The sequence below is a fragment of the Miscanthus floridulus genome, chromosome 2 (assembly GCF_019320115.1).
Source record: "Miscanthus floridulus cultivar M001 chromosome 2, ASM1932011v1, whole genome shotgun sequence".
Taxonomy (NCBI): domain Eukaryota; kingdom Viridiplantae; phylum Streptophyta; class Magnoliopsida; order Poales; family Poaceae; genus Miscanthus; species Miscanthus floridulus.
In genome coordinates, this window is record NC_089581.1 from 170,740,841 (window position 1) to 170,756,068 (window position 15,228).

Consider the following 15,228-nt stretch of genomic DNA (forward strand, 5'->3'; position numbering starts at 1 on the left):
CTTATGTTGGAAGACGTAGGGAAGTTGAAGGAATTTAAGAAGCCCATCTCACGTGCCCGGCATGTCACTACTTTCATCTATGAGAAAATTCCTTATTTGACACTGAAAAAACTTGTTGTTCCCAATTTAACATCCAAAGTTGAAATGTTTCTTATCTGACCTCGGCTGAAATTTACGTTCCCAGAATGGCATTACTGTCAGAATGGCCATGTAACGGTGTTAACTGAGACGCAAAAAGATGATTTTGCCCCTCCTTTAGCTTTTTAGTCTAGACACCTTCTCTCTTGTACAGAATTATTGTTGGCCGGTACGAAGGTGTTTTAACGCCATCTCTTTTTTTTTTAATTTAACATGGTTGCTGTTCCTGGAGTACAAAAATGATTTGGTGTTTTTTTTTTGACAATTTTTGCAGCAGTTTTTAGGCCATTTGTGCACCTTTTTTTTGGACAATTTCTGTACCAATTATTTGGACAGAGTGCATAGATAAATTTTTGCAGCAATTATTTGCACCATGATAATAAGGCAAACAAAGTTGAAAGAACATCCACAATAACATGAGATCAACAACATCCAGCTAGCATATACACTAACATTCAGATTCACAAACCATCCGGGTTCACATTCAAACAACATAAATATGAGGTTCATATGCACGGTTCTCTTCACATAAATATTGAGACATATAGGTTCACATCCAAACCAAAAGACATGGCATTTCAGCTTTTCAGATTCACAAACTCAGTCTTCTTTTACTCCTTGTGCTCATTGCAGGACTTACAGGCTGAACCATTTTGCTCCTTGTGCCCATTGCAGGGCTATCAAGTACCAACTTCTTTTTTGGAGTCTTTTTAGAAATTACCTTCTTCATTTTGCCCTTTCCCTTCTTAACACCTTCAGGTTTGCCAATTGAAAGTCCCTCGGGCTGATTTGAGCCACTTCGTGACCTATACATGTTCATGTATATCAACAATTATTTAAAGAACATATGTAAAAGTGCTATGCAAAAGAAGTCCAGATTTATTACAGCTACCTTTTGGAGCCTGCAGAGTTCGAGTTACCAAGTTTTCCCTTTTTGTTACTTGAAATTTCCATGCTTTAGCTACTAAAAATCAGAATTAGTATATTATACTTAGAGTTCAACATGAGCTTTCAGATTTAGAAGTACTTTTTGAAGCTTCAGAACACAAGTCAGCATGTTTTCTCTTTTTAGTAGTTGTAGCCTCCAAATTTTAACTACAGAAGTGTGAAGGACTATAATGAGTCACCATGCGATGCAATATAAATTCAGAACAACGAGAGATGAGAAAACCTTAGTGGAAAGGACATAGAAGCTGCTGGAGCTTCATCTTCCAATGCCATAATGGAACTTTGATCAGATACAATTGCATTTTTTCTCTTTTTTGGTGGTCCTCTACATAAGAAATTACAAATTAAACATTTATTGATTGTACAAACTATGCATGAATGGAACCTGAAACATTGGCACGTACCTCACAGCTTTCATTGCTTCTATGTCTTCTTTGCTTCCCTTTTTGCAGTTGTGCCAATGATGGCCATAGTCTTTACATATAGGGCATTGGTGCTGTCCTTTCTTCCTTTTATTGTCACTACAGCTTTTGTGCCTCTCAGTTTTAGGCCTACCAGCAACAGCTTTCAGCAGTGGTGGATGCATGAAAAATTCATGCTTAGATTTAGGCCATTGAGACTTGTCAGGCAAAGCAGGGATTAGTGCACTGTAAGCTGCTCTAAACTTCTCAATGGAGTAGTACAAATCAACATGTTTCTCAATAGGTTCATTAGTAAGTGAGGTAATAAATGCTAGTGCATGTTTGCAAGGAATGCCAGATACATCCCATTGTCTACAAGAACATGTCCTGTCAACCAAATTCACCACAAACCGAAAGCCACTACCACCAAATGCTATCACTTCAGCCACATCTTCTGAGCACTCTGATACTTCCAAGGTCAATTCTCTGCTTTTCTCATTCAACATCTTAATTATGTGAGGCAAAATCAAGCCATCTAATTTCTTCCCAATTTTCCTTCTTTGGTTCCACTTCACCATAAGTAATTGTCTAAGCTTGTCCATGAAATCATTGAGATTCATAGCCTTAAGGTCCTTAATCCAATTATTGAAGGACTCAGCCAAGTTGTTGGTCACATAGTCAACTTTACAAATGGTTCTGAATTGACTTCTTGTCCACAACTTCTTGTGACACTTTCTTAGGCAATTTGTTGCAGCAGGCTTTGCTTTCTCCATTTCAGTCCAATGTTTCTCAAACAAGTATGTGTTCCATGAGTAAGCTGCTGCCCAAAGGTGGTCATCAAAAACCTTCCCATGATACTTCTTCTTGAAATTGCTAACCAAGTGGAACATGCACTCCCTATGCTCTGCTTGAGGGAACACTTCAGCAACCCCTGCCATCACTGCCTGCCCTGCATCTGTGCTTATTGCTAATCCCCTTGGTGACCTAATAGCCTCCCTGAGCTTACTCATGAACCAGATCCAATTTTCATTAGTTTCTGAATCAAAAACACCAACACAAACTGGATACAACCAATTGTGGCCATCAACTGCATTAGCACTTGCCAATTGCCCCTTGAACCTGCCTGTCAAGAACGTACTGTCCACTGCCAAGTAAGGTCTGCAACCATTAAGAAAGCCATCTATGCAAGGTTTTAATGCAAAGAAGAATCTCCTAAATCTGATTTTCTCATTTATTGTGTAGTGATCAATGATTACTAAGCTACCAGGGCAAGAGTTCTCCACTTGTGCCTTGAACCTAAACAATTTGTTGAAGCTGTTGTCCCAATCATCATATAATTGTTGCAATGCTAACTTCTGGCCATAATATACTCTCTTGTAGTGAATATGCACTTTGTGATGTTCCTTAATCTTCTTTTGCAGTTCTCTTGCTCCTAAAGTAGCATCTTCTATTAGAAAGTCCTTCACCTTCTTGCATACCTAATGTTTAGTTCCATTCTTCACCTTCTTTTTCCTTCTAGTGCTAGAGCAATCATGCTTAAAGTTGTTCTTCTTGACCTACAAAACAGCAACATACATTATTAGTTAGACACACATAGCAAGTATATAATGGACAAAATGAAGAATAATGAGAATAACATAATGAGATCTCCAATACTTACCACTACAGTCACTTTGTCTACTGTTGTAGAAGCATGTATTTTCCATGGACAATTATCCAAGACCTTCCTTGAACAGTAACCCCTAAACCTCTGCTTTGAACTCTTCTCTGTGGCGAATTCAAATTCATGTTTGATTGCATGTTGACAAAGAGCCAACTTAAACTCGGCCATATTAGGATAAGTAGAGCCTGGTTCCATAGGAGGATCTTCTTCATCATAATCAACAATTGGGTGATGATTTACTTCTTCATATCCCTGCTCAGGCTCTACTTCAACCTCTGAGTCATCCTCCAAATCAATGTCACACTGTAAGTCAGAATCCGAGTCATCCTCGAAATCATCTTCATCCTTAGCCACAACCTTTTCCTTCCCTCTATTAGAACACCCAACCACACTTAGAGCATTGACAGGTTCATTTTGCATGTAAATTGTCTCCTCATCAACACCGACATGTTCATTCATTGGATTTGGATTTCTTAGATAATCATCGTCAGCTTGGACCCTGTTGCTGTCAGGTTGCTCTTCCCCATCAAAATCCCATTCAGTGATAGGCTCAAATGTTTCAGAGGGATCACAATAAATAATAAACATGTCTACAACCTTCTCCTTATTGTGCATATCAAACATGTACATCAAATCTTGGTCTGAATTTACTTTCGGAAAAGTTTTCAGAACATGATCATAGTATTGAATATGAGCAACTTCCAAATAACCTGGTGGATACTTGTCTACAATTGACTCAACGAAATCCATATAATTTGACAAGTCCGAATCGACAACCATATCAAAACTAAAACATTTGACATCCTTTCTAGCCTTTTTGCGATTGCCAAGCAATTTGATTTTCAGCAAATAACTGGTATTTGTATCCAGCCTGATATTTCACAACAATAGCAGCATGCATCAGATTTCAACTATCTATGTACAGGCGGTCTGTGTACTCCTAAACTGCTAATCGGATGGAACTCATGCAAGGACAAGGGACCTACTAATACATGGGCAACATTCCGTGTCTTTTTTAGAAATATCAGCATATGTGCACAACGTTTCCTTATAAATCAATCTCTCTTAAACCAGCTAAATAATTTTTCATATGAAAATTACTTCACTTATAGTCAGACTGTGCAAGCAAATCTTAGTAATTGAATGGTGAAATACATGCAAGGCTATGAGTTGTACTTCTATACACAACCGCTAATATTTCCAGATAGCCTTTTTCTTTGTCTTCTCAACGTATTTGTCCCCTAGGCTTCAAAACTACAGGTGTTTACATAGAACTAAAAAAAATAAAATCTTGCAGTTGGGAGTAAACATTGTGCAAGGCAAAACAAAGTTCTAGAAAATCCAAATATTTCATCAGTCTTGGAAATTGGCAGAGCATGAGAAGATTCAGATATGAGAGGCATACTGTAATAAAATTTAGCATTGACACGACATTTGATCAAGCACCTTGTACGCATAACAGATACTACTACAGGAGAAGGAAGCTAAGCTGCATCTGCTGACATGCTCAACATCTTCAGCAAGCAGTGCACAAGAAGATGGAAGGCAACAAACTCACCCTGTACAGTCGGCCGCAGTGCAGGCCGCCCTACCCGTGGCCGTGCTAGCGTCGCGCGGGGAGCCTGCCCCGGCCCTGCTAACGGCGGCGCCCGCCCTGGCCGTGATGGGCTCGCGTAGGGAGCCCGCCCCGGCCTCGCATGCGGCTCCAGCCCCGCCCGTGTCGGCCTCTGATGCTCCGCCGCCGCCGTCGTCCATCCAATGCGGACGAAGCCAAACCCGATGAGATTTGAAGCCCTATCCCCTTCTCTTCTCTCTTTCTGTGTGAGCCAGGGGCATATTAGTCTTTTAACATGTGGCCCTACATGTCAGTTAACCATACAGTAGGTCCAAAGTGACGGTAGTGTCATTTTGGGAACATAAATTTCAGCCGAGGTCGGATAAGGAACATTTCAACTTTGGGTGTTAAATTAGGAACAACAAGTTTTTTTAGTGTCAAATAAGGAATTTTCTCTTCATCTATAGACATGGAAGACTTCTTAGTGCAATGAGGGAGAAGACAAATGGGAGGGATCTTGTGAGACCCGCAGCCACTCGGTTTGCTACCACATTCCTCACCTTGCAGAGTTTGTACAAGCACAAAGATGCATTAAGATTTCTATTTACCTCCGAGGATTGGACTAGTTGCAAACTAGCAAAGACAGAGGCCGGAAAAAAAGTGTATGATATTGTGCTTTCTAGGGAGTTTTGGAACTCCGTTGAGGATTGCCTTAGAGCTTCTCTACCACTTATCATTGTGTTGAGGGTGGTTGATGGTGATGAGAGGCCTGCCATGCCAGAGGTTGCTGCTCTCATGAATCATGCAAAAGAGAATATCAAGGCTAGCTTCTCTACTGAAAACAAGAGAAGCTTGCTCAACAAGATCATACAAATTATTGAGAGCCGTTGGATAGGCAAATGGATACCCCACTCTATGGCGCTGCCCTCTTTTTGAACCCAGGAAAATTCTATACCATCCAAAAGGAGAATGATGAATATGTTGGTCATCTAAGGGGTTGTTTCAATGATGTGCTTGCACGAATGGTGGAAGATGAGAGCATTCGAAACAAAATTGATCAACAATCCATGCTCTATGAAGATCAACGTGGAGATATCTTCAAGAATTATATGGCCCTCCAAACCATGAAGTCAAAGAACCCTCGTAAGTGATTTAAAAATTTAATTGTTGCATGTTATTTAAGGCTTAAATCCTAATATATGAATGTGTATTGTTAATTTAGTTGATTGGTGGCGTACGTATGGTGGCCGATCCATTGACCTACAAAGATTTGCAAAGCGTATTGTTAGTCTTTGTGCTTCATCATCCGGTTGTGAGCGTAATTGGAGCACTTTTGAATTTGTAAGTAAAGTACTCAAGTTCCATAATTCAATTGAATGAAACTGGTTAAAGCATATTTTATTAACTTTGCTTGCTTTATGATCAATTGTAGATTCATACTAAGAAGAGAAACCGGCTGGAGCATAAAAGATTGAATGATTTGGTTTATGTTTCCTATAATTGGAAAATGACTAGTAGGTTCCGAAAGCGCCGCGAGGAAGCGGGTAAAAGTTATGACCCTTTGGTTATAGAAGATTTTGATTGGAACAATGAATGGGTAGACCCAATGGCCCAACCTGAAGGTGCTCGTGGTTCGGACCTCACATGGGATCAAGTTGATGAAGCCATTGGTGCATCACGTGAGCTTCGAGGTCGTAATCTTCCTAGGACCTACGCTCATTGTGCAAGGCAAACATCAAGAGTGGTTGAAGAAGATGAGGAAGAGGGAGAGGAAGAAGAGATCATTTTGGATGATGACGATATAGATGATTTTGGTGAACAACCAATGGATGCTACTGAAGATGGTGGAGAGAACGTGGATGCTTCTAACGATCTCGATGAGTTTGCATTGAACGACTTTTGAGAGATGAGAGATTTGGAAGTTTGAGAGATGAGAGATTTGGAAGTTTGTGCTACATTTACATTGCTATTTTGATTTGCTAATATTGTAGACTATACCTTTTAAGCTACATTTGCATTACCATTTGTCAATATAATTTCCTAATATCCTAGACTATAATGTATGGCGTCGCCACGCCAATGTGTGTATGGCGTCGCCACGCTGCGCGCCATAGACGCTGTAAAGGTGTGAAGATGGTGGGTCGCCGCGCCTCGCCACGCCGCCGTAAAAACTATGCTAGTAAGTAACAGAAAGTTCTTCAGTTGAGTCACAATCCTGGTAAGGACAAGTGATAGATGTAATTGCAGCACTAATGATACAACCTTTTATAACATAGATGAGGAGTTTGCTGCTTGCATTCACTGAAGATTGCAACAATGGACCAAAAACAAAAGGAGGGCAAAGTGTAACAACATTTAGTCTGTTGTTACGTGCATATTCCAAGGCTGCTTGTTCAGCCAGAGTCTTGGCAAGGGAATACCAGTCCTGGCAGTAGAGATCCAATGCATTTTTAGTTTGCCACAAAAAAAAAGTTATTGCTAAAAATGGATATGTATCATAATTTGCCTTTAAAATTTATAGCACTAAAACGGAAACCAGCAAATGGATCAAGCAGACGTCTTCCTGTGCAACGTGCATTGTGATGTTTGTTTATTGCTGTGGCATCTTGCAGTATTAGCTAGAATTACTAACCTCCCCCTCCTTGCAGAACTCTTTGTCTGACCAGCAACTCTCATCTTTGAGTCTATCTTGAGGCCAATTCGGGTTGGAAGTAACAGCAGCAATGGAGGACATCACAACAACTTTGTGAACCTTCAGAGTTGAGCAAACCTTTAAAACAGTTAAGGTGCCTTTCACAGCAGGGTCCAGTACTTCGCGCTGCACATATGCATATATAATGTAATTACATGTGGAGAAAAGCCTAGTTTTGCAGGAACAATAACTAGACTAGAAGCTGAAATACACTAATGGCTAGTCCTTCCACTTCTCTCTCTCTCTCTATATATAATGTGCGTTTAAATCATATATTAGCAAACATACCAAATAATAGGAGTTGGGAACTACATCCACCAAGAATTATGTTTAGAACAACGCATACTAGTTGGATGTTGGAACATCATCTCCCACGCTTTTTTTCGCTCATGAGCTTTGTTTGGACAAACATATTTTCCTCCCAACACATGTGGATTGGTCAACTAATTTTCACTTCATTCCCTCCCAATAGATATGGATTAGTAGGGGTTATCATGTTTGCAAACGTTTATTGTTCTCTGAATGAAAAATAGGCATGAGACCGTACCAATTTCTATTACGAATGGACCTTGTTTGGATGTAGTCGTATTCGAATCAGTCTATATGTGTTGGGGTGGATTTGAGTGGAACTTGAACTAAATTTCACCTCAATCCACCTCAACACATGTGGATTGAGATGAATCCAATAACATCCAAACAAGACCTTAGCGTGGAGACCGGAGAGAGAGAGAGGGCTTACGTCAGGATGAAGGATCTCACCGGAGTGGCGAGATGGAAGACCCCCTGACATCCTTGAACCACGGGTGCCAGAGTTTCGCAGTCCAGCACATCAGCCTTGAACAGATGCAGATTCTCTGGGGCTCCGTCCAGCTGCTTCAGATGGGCATTCTTTGGATGACCTGAAAGAGAGCATAAAGAAGAGAATTGGTTACTGTCCAGTTTATGGCATGGAGAGTAGCTAGTGACTAGTGAGGGTGGGGAATAGATAAGATGGGAGGTACAAGGGTCACGGAGAGTGGCATGGACGGTGTGAGAGGAGCAGCTTTACGAGCCAGGAGGCGATGAATCCGCCGCCTCCAGTGACGCACACTCGCGACGCCATCTCGAGTCAATCTGCAACCCTTTCGTTTCAGGGAGCGAAGGAGAGCTGCCGGCGGGGCTGGAGCGCACAGCAATTCCAATCCCTGCAGCGGCTGCCGACGGCTCGGCTCTAGTGGCTGGGCACGGCAAGTCGGCAATCGGGGCGACAGCGGCGGGAGCAGAGCTTGGTCCCTCGCTTCGTAGTGGAGTTGGCAAACCCTGGGCCGCACACCTGTTACCCTTGGGACGTTCAAAAACATTCACAGGAGTACAAGAGACCTTGTCATCTGCTTGTTATTTGGATTTTTTTAATATATAATAAAATGTATAAGGAGTAACGAGAACATGACACCTAGTCATATGACCATTGACCGTAAAATGGGATGGTTTCCATATTTACATAACGATATTTTTTTTTTGGAAGCGGTATTTATTCTCTATTTCGAGGACGACGGCGAGACGCCGAGACCGAAGGGGATTCTAGTTCTAGCACTACAGGAAGGAGGGGATCGAGATGGACTAGGGGCCGGAGGGCGGAGCCGCATAGCCGCCGCCGGCCGGGCAAGCTGGAGGCGGTGTCAGCCGTCTGGCGTATTGCTGGGGTTGTGGTTTCCGTTTGTGTTTTTAATTGAGTTAAGGCGCGCTGGGCTTGTTGGGGGAGCCTTCCCTGTGTTTCCTTTTTAACGAACGGGCACAGCACCGTTTCTATTTACAGGAATAAATTACTGGGTTTTTTTTTAGCAAAAGGAATAAATTACTGGTCAGTAAAGAATTTAAAAAATGCTCAGCAAACAAGCTACAATGCAATTGGGCCAAATATAACTCGTCTGCCATCAATTATTATTGTCTAACTGTTGAACAAATGGTTCATGTCCTCGCACAAGACCATGGCGATTTACATTGATATATACAAAGTATATGCCATCAGGAGTTCAGCTACTTGACAATGTTTCATCCGCACCAAACGACTGCTGCATCGTGGACTTGGAGGTTCTGCTGTTTTATCTGATGTGGAGATTCGTCAGCGAAGTAGTTCACAAGTTCTTCAAGGCAAAAGTACGTGTGTCGCACTTGCCCATCAGCCACACCACCGCCAATGGACATCCAGAACACTCACATGCATTCTGAGTTCAGTAGCAGCTCATGTATTGTGATTCTCAGAAGGACTGCTGCCATCTTTGGACGAAGATGTGCTTATCCACATTAATTCCAATGTCATCATCAAAAGAACTCGTGTCATCTCTACTTGTTGCCTTCTAGTGCCTTGATGTCAGCCTGTTTGAGCTCAACAAACTTCCCAATTCTAAGAAGTACAGAATAAACTAATAGTCACTTTTTCATTCACAATCTTCTCTTTGTTAACATGAAGTTGATTAACCAAAAAAATAAGCAGTGTACTGAACATCTACTGATTGTATAACCTTGCTTCTTGACTACAATAATGATATGCATGCTGCCTCTTGACAGAAAATTCACCCATATGACTGGTATTTACATATCAGCTCCTAAAGGCATATATGAACAGCACATCATATCTGCGCCTGGCTGCCAGATTTACACAAATGATACTTTTGTGATAAGTACATCAAAGATTGATCTTTCTGAAATAGATTGCTCAATTTTCCCATAAAATAGTCCAAAAGGCAGAAAAAGTTAGCCTAAAAGGGCATTTTGTAAAGCAGCTAAATTGAGAGTAGAATTGTATCAATCCATGCAAAAAGTTATAGTATCAGTCAAACACACTGATACAGTCACCATTCGAGGAAAAAAAACAACGTTACAGAAAGTACATTACCCCAGATCTGCCGGAAGCCTGAACCTGCCTATCCGAACACGTTTCAATGCATAAACCTATCATCAAGGAAAATTAAGCATCAATTACATACCAAGGGAAATACAATAGCACAAAATGTTATTTGGCTCACAAATTTGCATTATATCATGTCCAAGCATACAGTGCCAGACAAACTATGTGAGGAATAGATAAAGAGCAGTGGCTTATTTGTATAGATCAGTGAATAGCAGTGTGTGGCGCCCATCACCATCAGGCCATCATGTGTTACAGATACGTGTACGATGGAGGCAATGTGGTCATCAGGTATCTCCGGTTCGCATTCCAACAGTAAAGTGGAAAACAGAAGGCAAAAGCAACATTATGCTGCCATCTCAAACCAAGATCTAAATAAAATAGTAACCAACTTATTCTGTAAAATAAAATGTCATCTAGGAATGGGCAATAAACTACATAAGAACAGGTGGACAAAAACAAACCAACCTGCAGCCCTGCATTCTGTACAAGTTCACGGACTTCATGATTTCGTCCTTCATGGACCTGAAAGAAGTCAATAATATCAACGGGCAATAGAAAATAACACACGATGCTTAGCATGTTTAGAACATTTCTTCCGTCAAGTCTATTTGCAGCAACTAAAGAACAACTTGACATGTTAGAATGCTACTAGTATGGCCAACAAAAATGGGACTATAACAAGGCATTAGAGTAGGGACTAAGGGTAGAGAGGAAATTGCAATAACTACATGCTTGATTCCTCAACCAACAAGCATGTGAAATGTAATTGCACTTCCTCATATATGGAAATACTGTGACAGTGAAGAAGTGAAATATAAATGCTGTAATATAACAAAATGTAGTTATTGCACCCTTTTTTACATTGCAACGATACGGCAATATGTCGATTCCACCAGGCTTTGAAATATAATAATGCAAGAAAAAGGTTCCAACATTAGTTCCTAACAGGCAATTGTGCCTTTTCCAATTGTGAATAAGTTGAAACAGAGGTTTCTTTAACAACAGCAGCATGTTCTATTTACGCAGGCCAGGATAGTTTCAAATATTGCAGAAGGTAACTGAAGCAGATTGGAATTTATGTTAATTCCAAACAAATTATCCATGGAAGTACTTGCTTGCCACACGTTGTGATGGACTTCAAATGTTTGCCAAGCACTTTGGAAGGTTATAAAGTACCAACTAATATGCAACCATTCCCACAGGATACTATTCAAAAGAGCTTTCATGTGGCTATAGTGGATATACAACAACCGATAAAGAGTAAGAGGACAAACAAAATCACCTATTTTTTTAATAGTCCTGAGGACAAATAACAGCCACATTGCTTACGTGAATAAGTGAATCCAAAAGCAAAGAGGAACAGGACAGAATAAATGAAGCTAGAAAAAAATACCACTATCTTCAGGCGGGTCTTTCTTGTATCTGATTGGGCATCCAATGGTTCTACTAAATCAGGAATGCACATGACCCCATCAATTTTTGTGCCTTCACTGATAGCTATGAGGTGTTTTTTGTGCACGGCACCATCAATAGTTACCACATATCTGCAGCATCGAAAAAACACAAACCTGTCAGATCAAATTTATGTTCCCTTTCCCTACTGTTCATTGCCCAGCAACCATTTTAAAAATGATTTATAATTGGAAAACCATGCACGGAGAAGATTTGTATATTGATGCTATTCTAATGGTCTTCTTTCATAGTTCTCATATTATATGGTAGAAGAGACGTTACTAAATATTTGTGCCACCAAATTCTGCATAATAATGAATAATACTGTTCCAGTACATGTTACTTTTGCATTACAGTATTCGGATAACATATAAACCTACCAAAGACACTAAACTTACTCTTTTGTTACATTTGAAGAAGGATGTGCAAGTTTTTGAGCAAACTCACCTAAAAGAGAGGACAAAAATCAAGCATAAGTCTTGGGTGACAAAAAACTGCCCTTTTTCAAGTTCTTCTAGCTTTTCTAGATACATACCACTCTCTGTCCCAAATTATACGTCGTTTTGGATTTTCTAGGTACATTGGTTTTGTTATGCACCTAGATATACGATATGTCTAGATACGTAATAAAAGTTATGTATCTAGAAAAGCCAAAACAACATATAAATTGGATTGGAGGGAGTAGTTTTTACTATGTTCTAGGTACATAGCAAAAGTTATGTATCTAGAAAAGTCAAAATGACTTACAGTTTGAACGGAGGGAGTACATATTACCAAGTATGATAAACTTACCATCATTTGTGACTATTATCAAACCAGATGTGGCAACATCAAGACGACCCACAGTAAACAAGCGTGGTTTTGGCAGCCCTGGTTGAATCTTGTTCTGTAAATATGCATAGGTATAATAGAGATTTGCCCAATATAGATTCATAGTCAGAAAAGGTTCAGCAACTCATCAATTCTTGTGAATTCCATTAACATCATTATAATATGAGCGTTATGTGAGGCCCTGTTATGGAACATACCCAGCCCTTCAAATAATCATTAAATAAGGAGACAACAGACTTTGAGTCTTCGCCACATGAGCAAATGTACCTGTAGCACAGAAACAAAATTTATTAGATTGATGATTCCTTTTCTCTGATTCAAAATTATTTCACTGGAATACAAGATAATCATGGCATCATGATTAACGCACAAGGATGGTGTCAGAAATGACCTGAGTCCCAGGCTGAGCCAGTTCAAATATTCCTAAAGTCCCTTATGACTATGATATTTCTATATACAGTTAAGTGAGCTTCCATGGACTTGTAGACCAAGAGCCACAGCTGAAACACATGAAGCCCAGGCCTTGGCTACACGCCTACACCATTGATGATGCAGCACATAAGTCAAGTATGGAAAATAAGAGACCAACCCCTTTGGCTTGTTAACAGCAAAATACAGCTTCGGAGGCAGCTTCTTGGAAATGCGATTCCCATTAACGTAGATAGAATCCTTTGAGATGTCAACTTTGATCTGCACAAAATGAATTTTTTTATCCTTTGATTTAACCACAGAAACCAAGTTTTGTTCATAGTGTAATGCAATGGAAAAAGTTTGGTAAAAAATCAAGTCATATAAAATGGTTCAAGTGTTCTTGGACCAAACAATTGTTGCTCTAAGACCAACAGAGAACAAATTTGGATGTGGCAACAACATTACTATGAAAGTAAAATATTATGGTACCAAAACTAGTATCTCCTCATTCATGGAAGACAAAAACTCTGAGAATTCATACCTGAGGAGAAGTACAGACTGAACCATTAACAGTCACCTTCCCTTGGAAGATGAGCTCCTCACTGGTCCTTCTTGATGCCACTGGGAAGAGTCGTTTAGTAAGCATCTTAACAGATAATGGTAATCAAAACCAAAAGTTTTGAAGAGTGAAGTGTTATATTTCTAGAGTTACTCGAAAGGAACTAAAGAAAATCCAACCTCCCCAATATTAGCAACCCAAACTACTGAAGGTATCAGGAGCAAACAAGCCAAGTATATAATAGAAGCCGCCAATTTTGGGAGAGCTATCTGCTTCCGAAGGAGAACAATATGGGGTTTTTAGTGTAGTTCATTTGGCCAAAAATGCTCGGTGCTAGTAGAACCTAGAAGATAATCATAGTATCATACAAGCATGGTTATCTCCACAAACTAACAACAGCTGATATACCACTAGAATCAATACCAAAAGCCTCCGTCTCTAACTATTCTAATCTAAGATGAGGAACGTTAAGTTATTACTACTTGATTCGAATGCTTGAAGTCCAAAAATACATAGGACAAGGACTACCTCCTGCGGCAGCAAGGACCTTGGCGAGCCGCTGCGGGTCCCGCTCCTTGATATTCTCATTGTAAAACCTCCTGGTAGCCTTGGAGAACTTGGGCGGCACGGTCGGGGCGGCCTTCCATGCCTTGACGCTGGCAATGGAAGTAGCCGCGGCGGCGGCAGCAACCGCGCCTTTTTGGCCCTTGAGGGTTTCCTTCTTGGCGGCCTTCTTGGCCTTCGCCTCTGCGAGTGCGATGGCCTGAAGCACGTCCGACAGCGGGGAGGTGCTGAGGCGGGGCCTGCCGTCCTCCCCGCGGACGATCCACGGGACCAGCGGCTGCGCGGACGGGGCCTTTTTGGACAGCGCGGGCTCCATGAAGGTGATGTTGAAGTCCGGGGAGGCAGAGGTGGAGGTGAACGAAGTGGCACGGAGGAGGGGTGGGAAGCGGAGCCCTACGCGGAGCACGGAGGTGGGCTAGGTGAGGCAAGGGTGGAGGGAGACGGCAGCGGTGGCGAGGGCCATGGACAGGGGCGCGGCCCATGGACAGGGGCGGGCGGGTGCTTCGCTATTGCAGAGTTGCTGCAGCTGTAGGCGGGGTTTATCGGATATCGCCACGTTTGCGCCACGGAAAAGCTGGGAGCCGAGAGACCCAGACGAAGGCCCTCTTGGCACGCCTCATCTAGCGGCTTCTCGAGCGGTTTTTGATGAAACCGTTGAAAGCTCTAGTTTGGTTTTGGTTAATTGATGAAACATTAAGTGCTAACCTAGTTTATCAAGATGATTATAAGATAGGTAGCACTACTCTAAGTGATGAAGCAATGGTGAAGATCATGACAATGGTGATGGCATGGTGATGGTCAAATGCTTAAACTTGGAAAAGAAGAAAGAGAAAAACAAAAGGCTCAAGGCAAAGGTATAAAAAAAGGAGTCATTTTGTTTTAGTGATCAAAACACTTAGTGAGTGTGATCACATTTAGGATAGATAGCCATACTATTAAGAGGAGTGAAACTCGTATCGAAATGCGGTTATCAAAGTGCCACTAGATGCTCTAATTCATTGCATATGCATTTAGGATCTAGTGAAGTATGAACACCCTTGAAAATGTTTGTGAAAATACGCTACCACATGTGCACAAGGTAATACACTTGGTGGTTGGCACATTGGAGCAAGGGTGAAGAAGTT

At 41.2% G+C, this 15,228-nt stretch overlaps 1 protein-coding gene and 1 pseudogene across 8 annotated transcripts; both read right to left on the minus strand.

The window, feature by feature from the left end:
* Positions 1 to 616: 616 nt before the first annotated feature.
* Positions 617 to 8,677, minus strand: LOC136540641 (phenylacetaldehyde reductase-like). 8 transcript variants are annotated; one of them, XM_066532650.1, is made up of 9 exons: positions 8,399 to 8,677; positions 8,157 to 8,296; positions 7,338 to 7,523; positions 4,709 to 4,967; positions 3,148 to 4,021; positions 1,491 to 3,043; positions 1,310 to 1,411; positions 1,031 to 1,102; positions 617 to 944 (listed from the first exon to the last, which is right to left on the minus strand). In XM_066532650.1, exons 4-6 carry the CDS (start codon positions 4,903 to 4,905, stop codon positions 2,966 to 2,968), a joined length of 1,149 nt encoding a protein of 382 aa, XP_066388747.1. In that variant the 5' UTR covers positions 4,906 to 4,967; positions 7,338 to 7,523; positions 8,157 to 8,296; positions 8,399 to 8,677; the 3' UTR covers positions 617 to 944; positions 1,031 to 1,102; positions 1,310 to 1,411; positions 1,491 to 2,965. The 8 variants fall into 7 exon arrangements, 7 of the variants coding, with proteins under 7 accessions (XP_066388747.1, XP_066388745.1, XP_066388744.1 ...); XM_066532648.1 differs by having other exon boundaries at positions 1,031 to 1,099; positions 8,137 to 8,296; XM_066532647.1 differs by having other exon boundaries at positions 8,137 to 8,296.
* Positions 8,678 to 9,712: 1,035 nt separating this feature from the next.
* Positions 9,713 to 14,567, minus strand: LOC136540642 (putative ribosomal large subunit pseudouridine synthase SVR1, chloroplastic; annotated as a pseudogene).
* Between the last annotated feature and the right edge of the window lie 661 nt (positions 14,568 to 15,228).